The following is a 22,350-nucleotide window of genomic DNA, read 5'->3' on the forward strand; positions in this document are numbered from 1 at the left end:
CTAAGATCTCACTGAGCTCTCCTCAGTGAGGAAGAGCACCATGAGATGAAGAAGAAATAGAGCAAGAAAGAGGAGGAGGAGGAGGAGGAGAGATGAAAAACCTTTAGTTCTGTTAAAATTAGTGTGGTACAGAAGTGATCTAGGTCTTTAGAATCATAAAGACCTGGGTTTGAATGGCTCCTCTGCCATTAAGACCTTGGGCAATTTACTTCACGTTTCCGTCTTAGCTTCCTAATTCATAAAATAGGGATAATTGTAGAGGCTCCTCCTTGGGTCTGTATTAATACAGAAAGCACTTAGTACCTGGGACTAATATGCACTCAATACATTTTGATGACCGTATCTGTCTATCTAAACCTGAGTGTTTAGATATGCCTCAAGCACTTTGCTATGCATTTGAAATAAGTATATTTATCTAGTTGAATATATTGATGTATACTGCCGTGTGTGTGTGTGTGTGTGTGTGTGTGTGTGTGTGTGTGTATACACATATCATATGTCTGTTCCATCCATCCATCCACTTTGTTTACAGTAAGGAAACTGAGGCATAGGAGATTAGATCAACTGCCTAAGGTCACGCAATTAGCAGGAAAGGCAGAAATAAAGTTTTGGGTCTTTGACTTATAATTACTTATACTAGTCAATTATTCTTTAATTGGTAACTACTTTTTGTCGGACTAAAGGTAATTTTTAGTGCCTGTTAATATTTGCCTTTTAGTCTTTGAAATGGGCAAGCTGAGAAGAATACACTTCTGGAAGACAAATGAACTATTCATTTTTGGCAAGGAATGTCACAATCACTAACACCCTAAGTACATGTTAATATACTCACATGAAGAAAATGTATACACATTTGAATTGTGACTTTCTTACCTGGTCCATTAAGAAAGTCTTTAATTTGTAGCGTTACCAGCGAAGGTGGAATACCACTTTTGCTGTCTATTTCCCCAGGCACTGTCTGTAGCCAAACTGTGCAGTAATCAAGGGATTCAGGCAGAGTCTTCCCAGGATCTGAAGTGACAAAGTTTAAATAAAAAATGTCAATCACATCCCAAACATCTCATTTTGGTGTAAGAGCTTCAGCTGACAAAGAAGAAGAAAAAATGGTTAAATTCACTGTATATAACCTTCACTGATTCATTTGTTTGTAAGTATACTAGTCACACAAGTACTTTATGGAGAAAGAGAAGCTCTCTCTACATTGGAATGATGAAACCATGTTTTTCAAAATCAGACCAAAGGAAAAGTCATTTCAAATCTTAACTTATATCATCTCTGAATGAAGGTAAAGTTTCTGTGCTCTGAGTTGCTGTTAACAGTTGTATAGTTGGATTTCTTTTCTTTCTTCTTCTTCTTTTTTTTTTTTTTAAACAGGATGTTGGAAACAAATTAAAGAAAAAAAGGCAAGCTTTTCAGCTTTAAAAAAAGGCAAATATATGTTCAAAGATGCAGTGGATTAGTACTACTTAGGGTCTATTTGATCTGTTTCAGAGTTTTACTGACATTACAATCACTTTTTACTGCTAGGCTTTTGAAGTTAACTTCAGTAGCTTTCTCATAACCTTCTTTAATGATAAAAATTGGTCAATCTTTTATTAGTCCCAATAATGACTAAATCTTGATTTTTTTCTGTTTTGACTTTTTCTGTTAGTGTGTATTTCTTACTTTTTTGGGTTTATGTAGTATATTCTTTAAGAAGTATTTTTTAGCTATTGGTGATGGCAAACTGAATTTGCTTTTTACTGCTTGGCAATCCAGTTTTTATTGAAATAGCTCTTTAAATAAAAACGACTGCTGCATCTTGGCATACAACGTAGTAGGCTTTAAAAAAAAACTTCTAAATATTCACAGTTTTTCTTTAGTTTCAAGATTGTTTTACTCTCTCAGTTTTAATAGCCTCTGAACGTCAATTTTATAGGGATGTTCTTGCCATAGAGTCCATCTATTCCATTTTCAGTCGATTTGGGATGTGTTCTTAAAGTGTTATTTATTTTAAGTTTTATTGATTGGATTGCTTTCAAGAATAGCATTTACATACAGTGTATTATATTCAACATATGGTTATATAGTATTACTGTCATATGTGAACTGGGCATATAAATTCTGCCTTGGAATTTGTATTTCTTGACCTTATCATGTGATTCTTATGAAATATGGCACATATGAACCTTTATGTGATTTCAAAGAAAATAGTGAAAGCAATTGATCGTGACGTTAGATCTATGTGGTAAAGATCAAACACTAAGCTAGTGCATTCTTCTCTTTTTATACAATCAGTGAATTTAAAGCAGTGAGAATATGCATAGTAGATTCATTACATAGTAACACTATATTATTCTCTCTTTAAAATATAATGGTCAGGTGTCATGAAACGATAGCAAAAGTCTGTTGCTGGTCGGATCAACAATCAATTCAAAGGAGCTATGTAACTTGACAGGACCTGAGTGTCTACTTCTAGAATCTCACCTACGTAGCCATCATCAACAAGCATTTATTATCAAGTAAATAGTACCGTGTTAGACTCATAAGAGGAGGCATAGTTCTTCGTTATGAAGAGAACATAATCTAGAGAGAGAACAATGACCTCACAGAGAAAACAGACAGAAGTGATGTAACTAACTAATGGACAGAGAAGAATTACACTGATGCAGAAATGTTAGTATGATGTGTAAAAGACTGGCAAGTAAAACTTAGGCTAAACCAAACAAGTTACAGGAATTACATATTCAAACTCATGTGACAGAAAAGGGATGTATCATTAATCTACAAAGAATTCATACAATCAATATAGATATTAACCTAGAAAAATGGGTAGAGGAAAGAATAAGCAATTATTAAGTGAATAAATTAATAAAGAAGCAATTAACAGATGAAGAAAACGAATGGCATATAAACATTATGAGATACTAAATCTTAGTAATAATCAATGAAAAATATTTTAAATAAGTAGAAATTTTCATCTATCAGATAGCCTAAGACTAAAAAGAACTGATAATGCCTGTGTAGTGCATGCATGCACACACACTGTAGAAATGTTAATCATAGCAAAAAGTAGAAAACAACCTGGAAGTCCATCAACAGACTAATGCTTAAATAAACAATGGTAATCCATACAGTTGTTTAGAAGAATCAAGAAGATCTATATGTACTGACATAGTAAGACATCCATTTTATATTGTTAGTAGTAAAAAGCAAAGTGGTTAAGCATCTTTTCATTTATTGGCCATTTGATTCCTCTTCTACAAAATATTTACTTACTCATTTTTCTATTAGTTTTTTTCTCTTGCTATATTATGAGCATTAACGTTTGTCTGTCATACATAGCAAGTGCTTCCCCCTGGTACGGTAGTTGTCCTTGAAATACATTCTGATGCTTTCTGCATACATACTTTTTTTTATAGATGTGGTAAAAAAATCTAATTTTTATTTACTGGATTTATCCCTAGGTGATAATGTATTTTCCTATAGTTTCTTGAAACGTTTTTAAGATTTCTGTTTTTACCTTAAGTTGTTTAATCCTTCTAGAGAGTTTTATGAAAAATAAGAAAAATTTTCTGCCCAACAATCAATCATACACAAATTAAAAGAAGTAGTTTTTTATTTATCAGATTAGCATAAACTAAAAAGACTGATAATATCTTGTGTAGGGGAGAAGGAGAAATGGATCCTCCCATGTATGGTCGATGAGAGTGTAAATAAAGTGTTTTTGCATGAGTAGGGGAGAGGGTTGAAAATGAGTGACTAGGGGCGCCTGGGTGGCGCAGTCGGTTAAGCGTCCGACTTCAGCCAGGTCACGATCTCGCGGTTTGTGAGTTCGAGCCCCGCGTCAGGCTCTGGGCTGATGGCTCGGAGCCTGGAGCCTGTTTCCAATTCTGTGTCTCCCTCTCTCTCTGCCCCTCCCCCGTTCATGCTCTGTCTCTCTCTGTCCCAAAAATAAATAAAAAACGTTGAAAAAAAAAAAAAAGAAAATGAGTGACTATACCAAAATTCTCAATATCCATACTTTTTGTAATTAGAAAGGGCACATGTGGCACTCTATCTTAAAGAAATAAACCTAGCTGCACACATACATACACAGTGGAGGATAATCACCTTTAAGATGATCCTAAGCACATAATGATGTATAGATCTATGTTCACAGCTCAAAAAAAAAAAAAAAAAAAAAAAAAAAAGATGACACACAAAATATCTAAAAGAAAAACTGAAGTGAAGGGGAGAGAAAAAAAAACATTTCAAAGGAATAATATTTTGATGTTCTACCTTCATCAAGGTATAGATGGGGAAGCACCAAGTTCTGATAATAAGAATGAGGGTTTTCCATGCAGGGGAGGTAGGTTTCATGGAGGTTGCTTCTCTTTTCATAGAAGTTAGAGGGCCTGGCCATCTGGTACCCAGCCTTGGAAGCTGCACTTACAATTACAGGGGCAATTACAGGGGGATAGGACTTACCAGAGATGAAATAAACAAACTGGCAATACTAGGAAGAAGAATGGGAAATGCGAATTTAAAAACATGGAAAAGTCTAGGAAACTTACCTAAAGAAGTCAAACTTTCAATGACTATTTTTCCTCACCCTCCCAAATTACTGGTTTAATGATATTATTGGGTTAATATGGCTATACAACTGGTTTAAAAGTACAGCTGTATTTATAGAGCTGACAGAGCAGAATAACAAATTAGGAACATCCAGGAAAATACAGGTTGCGTGTTTGATGGATACTGAATGTGTGACAGGAGAGAGGCTACTCTCCCAGTTTTAGCTAAAATCTCTACTGTGGATATGCCTCTAGTCATGTGGGTACAAGCCGCAGCAGCAGTAGCAGATCCATGAGAATCCCACAGAAAAAGCTCAGGTTTGCAAGTCACTATTTAATCCCTTATGGTTAGATGATGAGGGGCATGACTTTTAGACTTCCTCTAATATCTTCAATTTAACTTCTCCTTAATTCCATCATCAAGTCTGGAAAATGGGATTCATATTACACATTCCTCAGGGTCAATGTAGCTGGGAAAGCACCAGATAAATTAAGATTAAAGGAGTCTGTGAGTATAATGTAAATAGAGTGACAAGCAGCGATGACTACTTCATATGGGAGCTCCTTCAGACTTTGCTAGTTTTCTTCTCCATATTTATGAGACACCTATTTGAGCACAGGAAGCTCTCAAAAAAAGTAAGCTTCTGCTGCTGTAGATGAGCACATTTATGCTGTTGTCCCTAAGCCTAAGAAACAGGAGAAAGTAGTACCTTATTAGGAGTTGCAGAGTGGGGGAAATGGGTCAGAACAAATGACAAATTGCTCATAGCCATAAATCTTGTTGAAAGTCAGTAAGAATTCACTTCAATAAGGCATTGGTATTGACAAAGTTATATTATTTGTTTTTCTTCTGGGCTGACCTGGCCTCCAAAAGAAAATACTTCATCATATCATGTCACAAAGAACACCCAAAGAGAAGATTCAGAAAGTTTCCAGTCTGTTCACAGATGGATCAAGATATTATTGGCTTTCACAGAGACTTGCTTCAGACTGTATTCTTTGTGCTTGTAGATTACTTTGCTCTTCTTCATAAACCTTCATTTCACTTAACTGCTTGGGAGGTCTTCCTCTGAATCTGATAAAAGTAGTCTTTGTACGGCTGCTCATTATTTTTTAACCCTCAGCAAATATTCACAGTTAAGTATGTTTTGCGTAACATTTAAATTATACAAAATATAATAAAATACAACATGATTCATTGTGACCAACTCAAAATGAAACTTGGAAAATAAACTCATTTATTTCCTTTGCAATCTTCTACTTAACAAAAAGTTTGTTTTCTAAGCTCAGAGAGAGCAGCTGAATGCTACAAATTTTGTAAGCTTTATTCGATTCTACTTTATACTACTCTGTTTTGCTCTACTATGTGGCAGGAAATTTCTTTGTCATAATTAAGCTGAATTTTTATTGAGGCTCCAATGAGAATACATTTCCCCACAGATTTCAGTGATAATTTCCCCACTTTAAAGACGGACATAACACTGAATATTTAATGAAGTCCAGTCACTTTTACACCAGATATTTCTAAGTGTTAGCCATTGCAAAAATCAACGTTTCCATTTCTTTTGCCATGTGAATAAAGAACTTTGAATTTTAAAAATCCCAATGCCAGAAGGAGTTGTTTATTTGAAAACTAAGCATCTCTTATAAAGAGGACTCGAAGGAGACTCTAAGCCACCATTATTTCTTCCTCACTGTCCCCATCTTCCCTAACAGTTGCTTTTATCAACCTCAGGTTTACAAAACAGTTGATAATCTGTGCCTCTTTCTGCTTTTTCTTAGCCACTTCTATGCTCAAGAACATTTCTATGAGGAGGAGGTTGGTTAAGGAAGGCAGAAAGCAAAGTCAGCCCAATGGTGACTTTCCCTGGCAGCTCCAGGCAAAGACTCTATTGTGGAAGATGCAAGTAACTACAGTTACAATAATGTTTTTGCCCCTTTGATTCAGTGTTCTCATGGTACCTTTGTCTTTTACATTTTTGTGGAAAATGAGTGCTAATGCAAATATGGAGCAATGTCAAGGATACGAAATTTTCCTATGGTGGACAGTTCTTATAAACTTGTGGTACTGGAAGAAATGTTATTAATTGAAATTTGGGGGATGAGTGCTGAAAAATAAGCTTTTGATTAATGGGGTATCTCATTTTAACCATGTTTTCTCCAGTAGGTAAACAGTTTATCATCTTACTCCTGGTATTAGCTTCTTGCTGTTAATACAGCAAGATCCTGTTGGTGCTTGCAATCCTGGGTAATAAAATCCTGCTCTGTATTATCAACAACTTTTGAAATTACAGCATGCTTTCATTTGTAGTCCTGCAAATGTTATCATTCCTGAATCATTATGATTAAAATTAATGTGTTCCCTAAACTACTATTGCAGATTTAAATTTCAGTAACTTTCTGCTTTGATGTCATATTGCACTGAGTTTCCTTTCTGACAGTAGTAGTACATGATCAAAATATCACAAGTTCCTCAGAAGCATAAAGTAAGTGCTTGTTATGATGTAGCACCGCAAATAGCCTCAAGATTTACTTCTGTCTTCATTTTATCAGTTCCAGAAAGTCCAGAAGGATCTAATGTTTGGTTTCTTAAAAGAAATAAGACTAGGCTTTCATTTGCTTTTTATTTTTATTTTTTTTAATTTTTTTTTTGCAAAATCTTCAATGACGTGTTATGGATTACAAGTATTCTGTAGTCTGCCACAGTTAATTAGCCCAGACCTGTCCTGGGCTGCCACAGAACCAAAGTGGCATCTATGGTAGCTTAGGGAGACTGGTTCTCTTTGGTCTGAGGTACACAGGGTTGTTAAGTTTACGAAAAAACGTTTAAGTGACTTTTGATGAACTCTTGAGGGACAACTGGCAGATGATAGGATACTGTCATATAGAAGAGGTTTACGAAATGGTCTTAAGACTTAGGACTTACTGAACACAGACAGCCCTACTTTCATTGAGCTTTCTCACATTTTGTTCTATGGGAGAGTTTACATCAGTTTATAACACAGTAGAAAATTCAGGGTAATGAAAAGAACATGAACTTTGGAGGCAGACAGATCTAGGTTTAAGTCCTGATTCCTTAAACTGGGTAAATTTAATTTTAACTTCACGGAGTCTCCAAAATGGGGACAATCCACGAGATTGTGGGTTGTTGAGAATATTGTATCAGATAATATATATAACATGGTTAGTATGGGACACGTCATGGTAAAAGTTCAATAACAGTTAATGTTTTGTTTCTAAAACACAAACTTTAAACAAAATACAGGAGTATGTATGTGTGGTGCTTTCAAGTGTCTACTCCCTCTAGTTTTTGTTTTTGCTTTTTAATTTTGAAAAATCTTTTTTTTTATCACTGATCTGAATTAAGAGGAAGATAATGGGTAAAATATAAAACTCTTTGTTTATTAGTGGAAAGTATACCCAGTTTTGATCTTAAAAACCAGTAATAAGTTTACTTATATTTAATTCTTAAAATTATTACTGAGGTTTAAAATACTTGTCAATGTACTTCTCTATTAAATTCTCCTGGCTGAGGAGAAATTATAGATCTGACAATTTCTCTGCACTGCGGTTCTGATAATTATCAAAATTATATTCTTGTGTTCTTTTCCACTCCTTAGAAATATTTGGCCAATGTATGAATCAAGGAAGTAAATAATCTGCAAACCAAACAGACTCTTTTCCATTTTTCTTTCTTTTTTTTTTTTATATGAAATTTATTGTCAAATTGGTTGCCATACAACACCCAGTGCTCATCCCAAAAGGTGCCCTCCTCAGTACCCATCACCCACCCTCTCCTCCCTCCCACCCCCCATCAACCCTTAGTTTGTTCTCAGTTCTCAACAGTCTCTTATGCTTTGGCTCTCTCCCACTCTAACCTCTTTTTTTTTTTTTTTGTTCCCCTCCCCCATGGGTTTTTCTTAAGTTTCTCAGGATCCACATAAGAGTGAAACCATATGGTATCTGTCTTTCTCTGTATGGCTTATTTCACTTAGCATCACACTCTCCAGTTCCATCCACGTTGCTACAAAAGGCCATATTTCATTTTTTCTCATTGCCACGTAGTACTCCATTGTGTATATAAACCACAATTTCTTTATCCATTCATCAGTTGATGGACATTTAGGCTCTTTCCATAATTTGGCTATTGTTGAGAGTGCTGCTATGAACATTGGGGTACAAGTGCCCCTATGCATCAGTACTCCTGTGTCCCTTGGATAAATTCCTAGCAGTGCTATTGCTGGGTCATAGGGTAGGTCTATTTTTAATCTTTTCCATTTTTTAAACTAGAAGTTAGAGACTCCTTTTAGTAAGTCTGGGTATATCAACTTTTATACAAAGAAAAGACTGAAACGACACAATGTCCAATAAACATGGCTAGTGCATCAGAATTTAAATTTCACACAGCTTTCTTTTGTTAAGGAAGATCAAGCAGAGTTCACAGCCAGAGTAGAAAGGGAGAAAATACTTAAAGAAGAAGCAGAGTAGTAGGTGACGGTTTAGAGATTCCCTACTCTCCCTTCCTCTCTCCAAGTTCCTGACAAGATGTTCCCAGATGGTCTTTTAGCTTAATCCTTTTGTGCCCAGCCAAGAATACACAAACGTGTTTCTTCATAGAACTTGAATAAAATTTAAAGCAAAGTGTTTTTGGAGGATCTAGATCTATTTGCCTCTATCTATGAAATTAATATTGTTTAACCTCCAAAGGGACCTCTTTCAGAAGCCACTGTTGTGCTTGATTAGGCTGCACTCAACGGCTGGCAGTGTAACTCCCTGCAGTGAGAGGTCAGGATCAGAACAGTCACCTTTTGACCACTGTATATAAAAAAGGCAAAGCTACATATAGACCTACTGGGTTTCTCCTATTTTCTATATTTCTTTATGATCCTTAGTTTTTAAATGGCATCTTTTTCCTCTTTTTTAATGTAGCCACAGAAGCAAATGTGGTCCAAAAAACCCTCAAAATGCCTGAAAATTAAATTGTGAAGGAACCTAGATCCATAAAACACAGTAACAATTCACTGTCAGAACAGCAACCCCCCCAAGAAACCAATTCTAAATTGCTGTGGATGCAAAGTAAGTGCCGCCATGTCCTTGCTGATATCCAGGCATTTGGCTAACTCCATAAGCACTTTTTCCCATGCTCTGTCCCTTGTACGTACTAAGATTTGATAGGAAAGGGAAGAGGAAATTTCCTGGTTTGAAATCCCAAGCCTAGAGCCCAGAAGAGGAACAGGAAGGATTAACGTGGCCGCTGGGATGTGTGATCATCAGTGCCCATTAGCTCTTACTTTTAGAACCAAGTCTTCCATATCTTGCTAAAATAAAAGGAATTACATTACTTATATTTAATGATGCTATCCAGCAGATAATATGCAAAATATCATTTCAGTGAATTCCTTTTAATTTATTTTCTGTGCTGCTTTGTGGTGTTCTTACTCTCTTTTCTATTTGGTTGTTTTCATGTTAAATTCTAATGTGGGTTTCAGATGTTTTACATGACAACATTTGATTAAAATTCAATGCAAGTAAATATAGGGTGCTGTACAGAAAAAAATGTAGTCATATAAACCTATATATATCTGTAAGGAAGACCAAGTTAATCCCAATTTTAAACCTCTTGTCTGCTCTGAGCAAAGTCTTGGTTCTGTAACATTGAAAGCCAATTTAGTGGTTTTAAATGATTCCTTCCATTTCTCCTGTTAAGTAAATCCTGATGATCAAGATGGATGTCAAAAGGGCCAGAGCACTAGTCTTCCTCATGTTTAAAAAGATCCATTAAGCTCTTCCTTCTATTGTTAATAACTAAAGAAGCCCCACTTACAGTTGAACAATATTTCATAGTCCCAAGGCATTTCATAGATATCTCACTTGGAGCTAAGATTAAACTATGAAACTACAGAGACCAGATATTATTATACCCATTTTAGAGATAAGGAAACTAAAGCACCAAGTTTAGTTATTTGCATCAAAGAATCTTGGCTAATGAGTCAAGACTAAAAGTCAAAGTTTCTGATTTCCCTTCCAATATCCTTCCCTATATGTTAACTCTCCCTACTGGCTGGGTCACATCTTTTTTTTTTTTTTTTTGGTTAATGTTTATTTATTTTTGATAGAGACGGAGTGTGAGTGGGGTGGAGGGGGGAGAGAGAAAGAGAGAGGGAGAGGGAGGGAGGGAGAGGGAGACAGAGAAGACATTGAATCTGAAGCAGGCTCCAGGCTGTCAGCACAGAGCCTGATGTGGGGCTTGAACTCATGGACCATGAGATCATGACCTGAGCTGAAGTCAGATACTTAACTGACTGAGCCACCCAGGCACCCATGGGTCACATCTTATTTAACTTTCTCCCCACAACTCTCCCTGAGAGATGCTCTAGAGTTCCTCTCATTTAAGAGAACCACTTAGTGGCTGATTTCTGTCAATGTAATAATTTCACTTCGTATTACTGGCCGGCAAGAAATGTTCCCAGCAGCTAAATTTTCAGATAAATGTTCAAGTTGTGATCATTATGACATTAAAGTCACAGGTTAATTCTAAGCCTTTCCAGAGACATTAGCAAAACCTTTAGTTCTGAAGAGACATGTAATTCAATCCTTCTCTTTTAGTCACAATAACTAAATGAAATCAAGATATGATTTATGAGGTGTAAGAAGGCAGTTTATGATTTTCCAACTGTTGGTTTACTCAGATGTCTCTGGCACATTTTCTGCAGACCTATTCATGAAAGGGTAAAGAAGCCAATTACTGTAACTGAAAATTTTCAAACTACACAATAGCTATAAATTGAACTAAAATGACGTGAATGCTTTTGGCTGATTACAACCACTATTTTTAAACTCAGCTTAAAGATGTTAACAGTGATGATAAAAACAACAACAACAGTATTAACACATATGGAGCTCTGTGCTACACACTCAGCTAAGAGCTTCATATACATCATTTCATTCTCACATCGACTCTAGCAGATCACTACCAGTGTTCCCCCTGTATTCTAGATAAGGGGCCAAGGCTGAGAAAGAGGAAATAACTTGCCCAAGATCACACAGTTGTTAAGCAGCAGAGCTGGGATTAGAACTCAGGACTGGCTGACTCCAAATCTTGAGCTCTTATTGAACTCTTCCATGTTTGCCTCTTAATTAGAGCTGAAGTCATAGATGCAAACTTGTATAAAACTTTAAAATGTAGAAGGTCTCCTATACTAGAGATACCATGTTGTGGATAGTTCTGTCATACACAGAAGTGTGTTATTACCCACTCCTTCAGTACGGATTCTAATCAACTTTAATTTCTCTATTTTAGTCTAGCTGATGCCTGAAAAATTACAATAAGTAAAGAAGTTGCGGGAGAGATGAGGTAATTGTCTTCAAATTGGTTTGTGGGTTCCTGGCAAACAATGAGTAACAAGCTACTGGACTGTCTGTGTGCTGAGGAAGTACGGGGGTTGGTTAAATTCCCTCAGAATGGTTCAACTCCTTTACAATTGACCAGATGGCACAGTCATTTCTTCAAAAACAAACAAAAAGCCCCAAACAAACAAGAAGAAAAATGACTTTTTAAGTCTGCCTTGGGCTGCATAGTCAAGATATGAGGCAACTTCAAATCTGGATTCCATTACCTTAAACAAAATAAATACCAATTTTTAAATATTTATAAACACAACTAATACGATTATGTTAAAAACAACTACATTCATCTTTATTTAAATGAGAACTGCCAATATTACAGCTGCTACATATAAAGGTGCTGGCAGAAGATCTCGTTTCTGTTAGATGTTGCTTCAGGTAAGAGGGACATGGAAAAGCCCACTGTCACATTATTTTAATATTTTATTTATTTATTTAAAAAAAATTTTTTTTCAACGTTTTTTATTTATTTTTGGGACAGAGAGAGACAGAGCATGAACGGGGGAGGGGCAGAGAGAGAGGGAGACACAGAATCGGAAACAGGCTCCAGGCTCTGAGCCATCAGCCCAGAGCCTGACGCGGGGCTCGAACTCAACGGACAGCGAGATCATGACCTGGCTGAGTCGGACGCTTAACCGACTGCACCACCCAGGCGCCCCTATTTTAATATTTTAAAAAGAAACTTGTTAACTTGCAGATGTACTGTCTACCTGGACTGAATGGAAGATCATTTATAGGTTACTATAAATATCAAGAGTCATAAAAGAAATGCAAGTTGATAATTTAGGCTTTAGATAACCTGCTGTTATTTAAACTAGGGCGAGTAGGGTCGCCTGGGTGGCACAGTCGGTTAAGCGTCTGACTTCAGCTCAGGTCACGATCTCGCGGTCCGTGAGTTCGAGCCGCGCGTGGGGCTCTGGGCTGATGGCTCAGAGCCTGGAGCCTGTTTCCGATTCTGTGTCTCCCTCTCTCTCTGCCCCTCCCCCGTTCATGCTCTGTCTCTCTCTGTCTCAAAAATAAATAAACGTTAAAAAAATATTAAAAAAAAAAATAAACTAGGGCGAGTAAAGCAAATGACCACACACACACACACACACACACACACACACACACACACACACATTTGCAGGTAGAGCTGGCATAATTTAAGATCACTAAATTATGCAGACTGGCGATGATGCTTTATTAATCTTTCAAAATTATAAGCAGTTGTTACCAGTTCTATATCACTTCAGGTTTCTAAAAAAAAAGAGGCAGATATAGGTATAAATATAGATTCCATTTATCATGTATTCTGGGTAGCCTCTCATAGAATTTAGGTTTTTAAATATGTATATGCATAAGTGGTACATATAATATACACACGTGTATTTATCAGTCACATGTGCTGAGAAGGCAGACTGACATGAGGGACAATGAATTTCACAGCATTTCTTCTTCTAATTCGATTTTATAATATATGAAAGGATATCCCTCAGGAACAGAGAAAGAGAACACTATTACCACCCTTTGAGTATGTGGACATGTTCTTTGCCTAACGGTGACATGTGCAGAATCAAGTTAATGCTGACAACTCCCTGGGAGCAGTTTATTCATTACAGTATATTAACCGATCTGTGTCACAGATGTAAAGATATTAAAATATCACTTTTGGAGGAAATCCTGTATTAAGTTTCTCAGAAGACCACGTCTCTGCTAATAGACTAGATAATAATTTTATTATTTTAAAATTGAAGGACGTCTGGTGCCAGGCAAAGTTGTAATAAGCTCACTTCAACCTAACTCTCCTGCTGCTTACAATAAAAAACTCGAGAGAGAAAATACAAAAAAAAAAAAAAAAAAAGGCCTGAGGGCTCTAAAAAGCAAACAAGAACAATGTAGACTGGGGAGGAGAGTTGAACTTGCAGATAGGACTGCTACGGTGGTGTTTCTCAATTTATTTCATTTTTCCTCTTTTCTCTCACAACTTTGACTTGAAAGTGAGTCTTGGGTTGTGGTGCACAGTGATGGCAAGAACAGTCAAATGTCCTTATGTCTGGGAATTAAGGCCTCTGTGATTTCAAGAGTGTAGGAAAACCTGCTGTCTTTTATACTTCTTTTTTGTCTCCTGGTTTTGCCCCAAGGGTGGCTACAGTGTGTGTGTACGTGGGGGATGGGGGCAGGTCCTGCAGTGGCTGTGCTGTGTTAGCAGCGTCAAAGCATTTAAGACTTTAGCAGGTATTATAACTGCTATTATATGTTTCATGAGGTAAGGTAAACGTGCTTAAAATGAGTAGAGATATAGCAGTTCTCAGAAGAGAAACAGAAACCATAGAAAAGAACCAAATAAAAATTTTAGAACCGGAAAATTCAATAGAAATTATCTAATATGAAGAACAGAGAAGAAAAAAGAAAATAGGAAAAAAGAAACAAAAAAAAGAATGGAGTCTCTGGGATCTGTGGAATAATATAACAAGTTTAATGCTGGTGTCCAAAAAAGTTTGGTGCAGAAAAACATTTAAAGAAATAATAGCTTAAAAGTTCCCAAATTTAGTTTTAGAAAGCATACAGTTACAGAGTTAAGGAGGCCAGAAAACCTCAAACAGGATAAATTCAAAGAAATCAAGCCCAGACACATTATAATCAACCTATAGAAAACCAAATATCAAGAAAAAAATCTTGAAAGCACCTAGAGAAAATCAACACGTTACATATACAGAAACAATGACTGTGATTACCGTGGATTTCTCATCAGAAAGCACAGAGGGAAGAAAACAGTGGAACAATAAGTCTAAAGACCCCACTGGAAAAAACTATTAGAAGTAATGAAGTCAGTAACATTTCAAGATAAAAAATATATAAAAATGTGTATGTGTTATGTTTCTATACACTAAAAATGAAAGCAGCAAAAAGAGAAATCAAGAAAACAATCTCATTTACAAATGCATACAAAAGAATAAAGTACCCAGGAATAAATTTAACCAAGGAGGTAAAAGACCTGTATATCGTAAACTATAAGACACTGATGAAAAAAACTGAAGATGATGCAAATAAATGGAAAGATATTCCATGCTCACAGACTGGATAGATTAATATTATTAAAATTCCGTAATCCCCAAAGCAATCTGCAGATTCAATGCAATTCCTATCAAAATTCCAATGACATTTTCACAGAACAAATAATCCTCAAATTTGTATGGGACTACAAAAAGACCCCGAACAGCCAAAGCAATCCTGAGAAAGGAGAACAAAGCCAGAAGTATCAGGGTCCCTGATTTCAAACTATACTACAAAACTACAGTAATGAAAACAGTATGGCATTGGCATAAAAACAGGCACATAGATCAATGGAATAGAATAAAAACCCCACACATATATGTTCAAGTAACGTTCAACAAAGGAGGCAAGAATATACAATCGGGAAATGATAGTCTTTTTAGTAAATTGTGTTGGAAAAATTGGACAGCTACGTGCAAAAGAATGAAACTAAACCACTATCTTACACCATGTAAAAATCAATTCAAAACAGAGTAGACTTCGATGTAAGACCTGATATTATTAAATTCCTGGAAGAAAACATAGCCGGTAAGCTCCTTGATATCAGTCTTAGTGATGTCTCTTTTGATCTGACTCCAGAAACAAGTGAAACAAGAACAAAAATAAACAAAGGCCTAACTACATCAAGCTAGAAAGTTTCTGCACAATGAAGGAAATCATCAACAAACTAAAAAAACAACCTACTGAATGGGAGAAGACATTTGTCAATGATATGTCCAATCAGGGGTTAATAGCCAAAATACATAAAAACTCTTATAATTTCACAAAAAAGCAAATAATCTTTTTATGATATGGGCAGAGGATCTGAATAGACATTTTCCTAAGAAGACATACAGATGGCCAACAGGCATATGAAAAGATCCTCACCATCACTAATCATCGGGGTAATGAAAATCAAAACCACAATGAGATATCACTTCACACCGTGGGAATGGTTATTATCAAAAAGACAAGAAATGACTAGTGTTAGTGATGATGTGGAGAAAAGGGAACCTTTGTCCACTGTTAGTGGGAATGTAAATTGGTGCAGCCACTATGTAAAACAGCATGAAGGTTTTCAAAAAGGTAGAGCTACCATTTGGGGCATCTGGGTGGTTCATGGTCTCATGCTTTCTAAGTTCAAGCCCCACGTCGGGCTCTGCACTGACAGCATGGAGCCTGCTTGGGATTCTCTCTCTCTGCTCCCTCCCCCGACTCACGCTCTCTCTCTCTCTCTCAAAATATATAAATAAACTTTTTAAAAAAGTTAGAGCTACCATATATATACACACACCCCACCCACACACTGGAATACTATTCAGCCATTAAAATGAATGAAATCTTGCTACTTGTGACAACATGGATAGACCTGGAGGGCTATTACGCAAAGTGAAATAAATCAAGCAGAGAAAGACAAATATCATATAATTTTACTTATATGTGGGATCTAAAAAACAAAACAAAATAAAACCTAGACTCATAGATACAGAGAATAGGCTGGCAGCTGCAGAGGGCAGGGAGGTTGGGAGGGCCCTAATGGGTGAAGGAAATTAAGAAGTACAAACTTCCAGTTATAAAATAAATTAAGTAATGGGGGTATAATATACAGCGTGGGGAATATATTCAACAAAACTGGATTAACTTTGTAAGGTGACAGATGGTAACGACTTACTATGGTGACCATTTCACAATGTAAACAAATGTCGAATCACTATGTTTTTATACCTGAAACTAATACTGTATGCCAATTATATCTCAATAAATAGAGTATAAATATGGCAGAAAGATGTAATATGTTATCTCTTTCATTTTTAACTTATGATGGCTTTAACTTTTCCTGGATCTTTCTTAGAAAGTTAGCTTCATGATGACACCCCTTTTCATCCTTCCAATCAAGACACTGCAATGACTTTCACTTTAGAATCCAGAAATGAAACTGGCCACCTCAACTTTTCTCCTCCCCCTGAATGTTAACATTATAGGCATTCTTATCTTTCTCTTTTTTCTTACCCACATGATTACAGGGCTTCAAAAGAATCCTGAACATGGAACAGAACAGTCTTTTCTTTAGGATGGAAAAGTGCTACAACAAGTGCTCCTAGCTTACTGAATTGATAATGGGACTTGTACAGTTCACTCAAAGGGACCAATTTAAAACAGAAATTCCCTGGGGGCGCCTGGGTGGTGCAGTCGGTTAAGCGTCCGACTTCAGCCAGGTCACGATCTCACGGTCCGTGAGTTCGAGCCCCGCGTCAGGTTCTGGGCTGATGGCTCAGAGCCTGGAGCCTGTTTCCGATTCTGTGTCTCCCTCTCTCTCTGCCCCTCCCCCGTTCATGCTCTGTCTCTCTCTGTCCCAAAAATAAATAAACGTTGAAAAAAAAAATTAAAAAAAAAATAAAATAAAACAGAAATTCCCTGGATCAGCTTTAAAAAATAACTTCATTAATATTTAATAAAATTTATGCATTTAAAACACTGAATAAACGAATTAGTGCTCCACTAGAATGTCAAAAGAAAATCTGCATCTTTAAGACAAGTCAGAATACATTTTATTCTTTTTTTTTAAATTTTTTTTTCAACGTTTATTTATTTTTGCGACAGAGAGAGACAGAGCATGAACGGGGGAGGGGCAGACAGAGAGGGAGACACAGAATTGGAAACAGGCTCCAGGCTCTGAGCCATCAGCCCAGAGCCTGACGCGGGGCTCGAACTCCCGGACCGCGAGATCGTGACCTGGCTGAAGTCGGATGCTTAACCGACTGCGCCACCCAGGTGCCCCAGAATACATTTTATTCTTATAGGGTACTCACAGAAGTCAACTCCCTGAGGCCAAAGCAGTATAAATATTTTTAGAAAGGTGAGTATGGGAAGATGAATTCCAAATTAGAGAATAATGAAGCTTTAGAACTGGAATGGACCTTGTTAGTATCTATTATAATCACCACATTTTACAAATAAGAAAACAGAAACTCGAGAAAGTAAATTGCCTGGTTAAGATCACCCTGCTAATTACTGGCAAAGCTAATATTAAATTCCTGGTTCCCAGTTTGGTAATCTTTTTGCTGTATAATCATAATAGCTAAAGCAGTAGAAGTGAACATTTATTCGGGCCTACTAGCTGCTTGACTCAATGTTAAGTACTTTCATGAATTACTATTTTCAGTTTTACAACTGCCCTATAGACAGGTATACATCTTGTAAATAACAGAGCTAGAATTAAAACTTAGGTTTGTCATAATACCAAGAGAGGCAGTACTGTGTAGTCATATCACGACACATTTAACATACAAAAATCCACCAGTTAAAACATTACAGAGGGAACCATTTGCATATCCTGGCCTGGACAATGAAGGCTGACAGAGAATTGTGGATTCACGTCTTTCTCTTTACGCCAGGGATCCACTGAGAGACCAGACTTAACAAGTCCAATAAATCTTGTTTTGAATTTTAGTTCTGCTTATTGCTATGTCTGTAATCGTGGACAAGTTACTTAACTTCTGCACACTTTAGTTTCCTCTTCTTTAAGATGGGATTATAAGATGGGATTATATATATAGCATTTCATATAGAGTTGTTACAAGGATTAAATGAGAAAATACATTTAAAGAAATTAGTACACTGTCTGGCACAGAATGAACATCCAATAAATGCTAGTTGCTTCTTTAATTTTTTTAGCTATCATATTTTAACTACTTACTTTCTGATAAAATTCATTACAAAAATTTTTTTTAACGTTTATTTATTTTTGAGAGAGACAGAGACAGAATGCTAGTGGGTTAGGGGCAGAGAGAGAGGGAGACACAGAATCTGAAGCAGGCTCCAGGTTCCGAGCTGTCAGCACAGAGCCCAACGCAGGGCTCGAACTCATGGGCCGTGAGATCATGACCTGAGCTGAAGTCGGATGCTTAACTGACTGAGCCACCCAGGCGCCCCATGATAAAATTCGTTTTTAAGAAATGTGATAATTTATATTGATAATTCTTTTTTGGGGTAATGTAAATGTCCAAGTAGACACATTTTGTGTAAAGAAAGGCACCTACAAGAATATTATACAAAGGATGCTCCTTAGAAGGTATGTAAACCTTTTTCCTCCCACATAGGACCCCCTGTAGTGAACTGGCCCATCATCTTCACTCTAAGCTTCATCTACAGAATTTGGGTTCCATGTTGGTCTACATACAAGGATTTTTAATTTTTTTTTTTAATTCTTAACATTATTTTTAAGATTTTATTTTTAAGCAATCTCTAAACCCAGCACAGGGCTCAAACTCACAACCCTGAGATCAAGAGTCACATGCTCCACTGACTAAGCCAGCCAGGCACCCCCAAGGAGTTTTTTAAACAAAAAATACTTCATTATTTCAACCTAAGAACTGATTATAATTCAAATGCACAGCTTTGATATGAGCCCTGATAATTTCACTGAATTCAGTATCAGTATCTCGTAGTAGAGGCCACTGAAGCTACCAGCCTATAAGCAACCATGACTGAAAGAACTTAAGGAGTGCCTTGGAATTGACTTATTTTCCCATTCCTGCACATAGTTTTGGCCAATGCTAAGCAGACTCCCAAACAGGTATCAGGTATATAGGCATGAGTCCTTGAATCACATGAGACATCAATCACAGTACCATTCCCATCTTCAGTGCCCCTGATGGACCTATTGTATTTCCTATTGTATTATGTACTCAGTAAATGAGAACGTGTTTGAGGAAGGGACGTAGTGGTTACTGGCAAATGTTTAAAAACTGGCTCTCAGAGCAGGAGAGCTGACTGACAGCATTTGCCCATCTATGTGGCTAAATATTCTCACCATCGCCGATTTACACTACCAGTGGTTTAACAACTATCTTTCAAAGTTCCTAAAAACTTTAACGATTGGCTCTTGCAAGCCAGTCTGAGCTAGTTCCAGCAGCACATCAATGGAGAGAAGGCTAGGATGCAGTCTAGGAGGTAACCCTAGGTTGTTCTTCCTTAGCAACTGGCTAGTTACCCTTTTCCAAAGTAGAGGACTTGTACTACACTTGATCAAGAGCCAAGGGCTCCTCTGACCCTACTTCCTTGGCCTGAAATGAATCCTAATCCTCACACCTGCCATCTACTCTCCAGGAGCCTGCTGTGTCAAATGGTTCTCCTTTATGCTAAGAACAAACCAGCTTGACTTCCAGATTGGACAAATTCTCCAAATGCCTCACTGCTGGCTTCCATCTGCTAGACGGGACCACCTGATAGCAATAAAAATGCCTGATTTATACCTGAGCTTGCTAGGACCTTCTTCCAGTACTGAATCTTAGATGGCCAGCTACCCATTCCAGTTCTCCAGCCAAATCTCCGATTCTACCTCAACACAGGGAAAAAGTCTCTATACTCTGACCCCGTTTCCATTAGCCCTTGTTACTATCAGCGATTATGTTTTAAATCCAAACCCCTGATCGCTTCCTACTCTTAAAAGGCAACAAGCTTCAGAAGTTCAATATAATTATTATAATGTAGGAGGATGCTCTCTGGTTATAAGAAAGGTATGGATGGAGAAACAAGAGCCAATTGGCAAATACCACTAATAAATGTGTTTCTTATACACGTATAAACATCTTTAAATGATCTTACCTTACTCATAAACTTTCTCAAATACATTTAATATAATGCTGTTACAGCAAGATGATTAGATCAAAAGAATACCAAAACAATAAACTTCATTTTCTAAGGGTTTTTTTTTTTTCTTTCATCCAATGGACTTTCTGTTTACAACAGCCCCTTTTCCTCTTGTTTTGTTTTCAACCTGAACAGCTGCATTAATATGGAAAGCATACCCAGGGGCCATTAATATGAAAAAAAGCTTTACTTCCCAATCACTGGAAATTCTTAAGCATTTCTATAGGCCAGAAAGAACCCCTGTTTCATTCAGCTCTTGAAAAAAGAAATGAATATTCAGAGGCACGGTAAGAACACTGGGGCTAAACCTTGATACATTTCAAACATTTACTTAAACATGATTCAGCTGTGGGACGTGAACTTTACATATTTACATATTCCTCAGAGAAAAGGAGTCTCGTCTGGTCTGCCAGCTGTTTTCTGTTTGATCAAGCTTGATACGTTGGGAATAAAACTCACTATGTAGTAGTAGTAGTAGTTATTAGCACTTCAGTAAAGCTGAAGACTCTTACCTGTACATTTGTAATCAGAGGCTACCCCTTTAAGCACAGCGTCAAAAATGGATATTTCCACTCTCTGCTTTCTGTGGTGACAACTTAGAAGCAAGGAAGGCTGGGACACAATAAAGTACAAAAAAGGTTCCAGCTGCAAGCCACCGGCTCCTCTTCGTCCAGGCTGCCGAACGATAGTTATACCAAGTGCCTGTCTAGCAGATGACCTCGTGGATGCATGAAGGCTTTCGAGAGAGATGACCCCTATTTTCTTCCCCGAAGGAAAAGATACGCTGCTGCTCAAGAGATCTTCTGCTGTTACGGTAGAAATACATGGCTGGCTGGGCTTAGCAACATCTGAATCAACTTCTGGGAGATTTAATGAACTCTTGCCTGGTTTTTCATCATCCTTATGTTCTTGGGATTTTGATTTGGGTATGGCCGTACAGGAATAGGTCATTAGTGAGATTCTACTTGCGGTAATAAATACGTCAAAGGGAATAAAATTGAGATTTTTTACAATTGATGACTGGCGTGAGGGACGGGCGATGCGATGCTGACTGGTACCGCTGTGCTGCTCTATTTGTACTATTCTGATCTTAACGCTGTCACTGCCAATTCCACTATCCTGAGCACCACTGTACCGAGATGAGGTTTCAGCCACGTTTCCGTCAAACGTATCCATTTTTTTCTGTTCTTGCTTAGAGATCTGTAAGGAAAAATAAAATACTTTAAACTAGTTACATCCCAAGTGTTATTATATAAAGGACGTTATATAAATATGTTGTTCAAATGGCTCCAGTATTACCTATATCAGAGTAATCCTAAAAATCAAGTAACCATTCAAAAAATTATTCATATTAAAATGCCGAGGAAATACTTGAGAAAAAGCATCAAATGTGCATTTCTATTATTAACATACACCTTTGAGTATATTTTGAGTCAGACTTCCTGTCTCTGGACTAATACTAACAGTAGTATGGATTTAAAAATGCCTCTTTAAAGAATATATTAGTCTTCTTGGCAGTGATTTTTTTTCAAGTAGTGTAATGAACTCGTATTTCCAAATCATGATTACTATCGGTTGAAATTCTATTTTAGGTAGAAGTAGCTTATACTGTTTACCCTTGTCATTATAGAATTAATTTGTAAGTTTTTGGATAGGAGGAAAGAGAGGGAAAAGTCAGCAGTCTTAAATTATGAAGGAAAAGAAAAGTAAAATAAAGTGTATTTTATTAAAAATGAAGTTCATT

At 36.9% G+C, this 22,350-nt stretch overlaps 1 protein-coding gene across 7 annotated transcripts in view; it reads right to left on the bottom strand.

Moving 5' to 3' along the window:
- Positions 1–22,350, bottom strand: part of VPS13B (vacuolar protein sorting 13 homolog B) — an 822,593-nt gene that overhangs the window by 188,933 nt on the left and 611,310 nt on the right. For all 7 annotated transcript variants that reach the window (XM_086696045.1, XM_086696043.1, XM_086696044.1 and 4 more), the window contains 2 exons: positions 21,119–21,806; positions 874–1,011 (listed from right to left, as the gene is read on the bottom strand). In XM_086696045.1, coding sequence (XP_086552171.1) covers positions 874–1,011; positions 21,119–21,806 — 826 coding nt within the window. The remainder of the gene's footprint in view (positions 1–873; positions 1,012–21,118; positions 21,807–22,350) is intronic.

This window comes from Puma concolor, chromosome F2 (assembly GCF_028749965.1).
Source record: "Puma concolor isolate L17-30 chromosome F2, mPumCon1.1.hap2, whole genome shotgun sequence".
In the NCBI taxonomy this organism is placed as follows: Eukaryota; Metazoa; Chordata; class Mammalia; order Carnivora; family Felidae; genus Puma; species Puma concolor.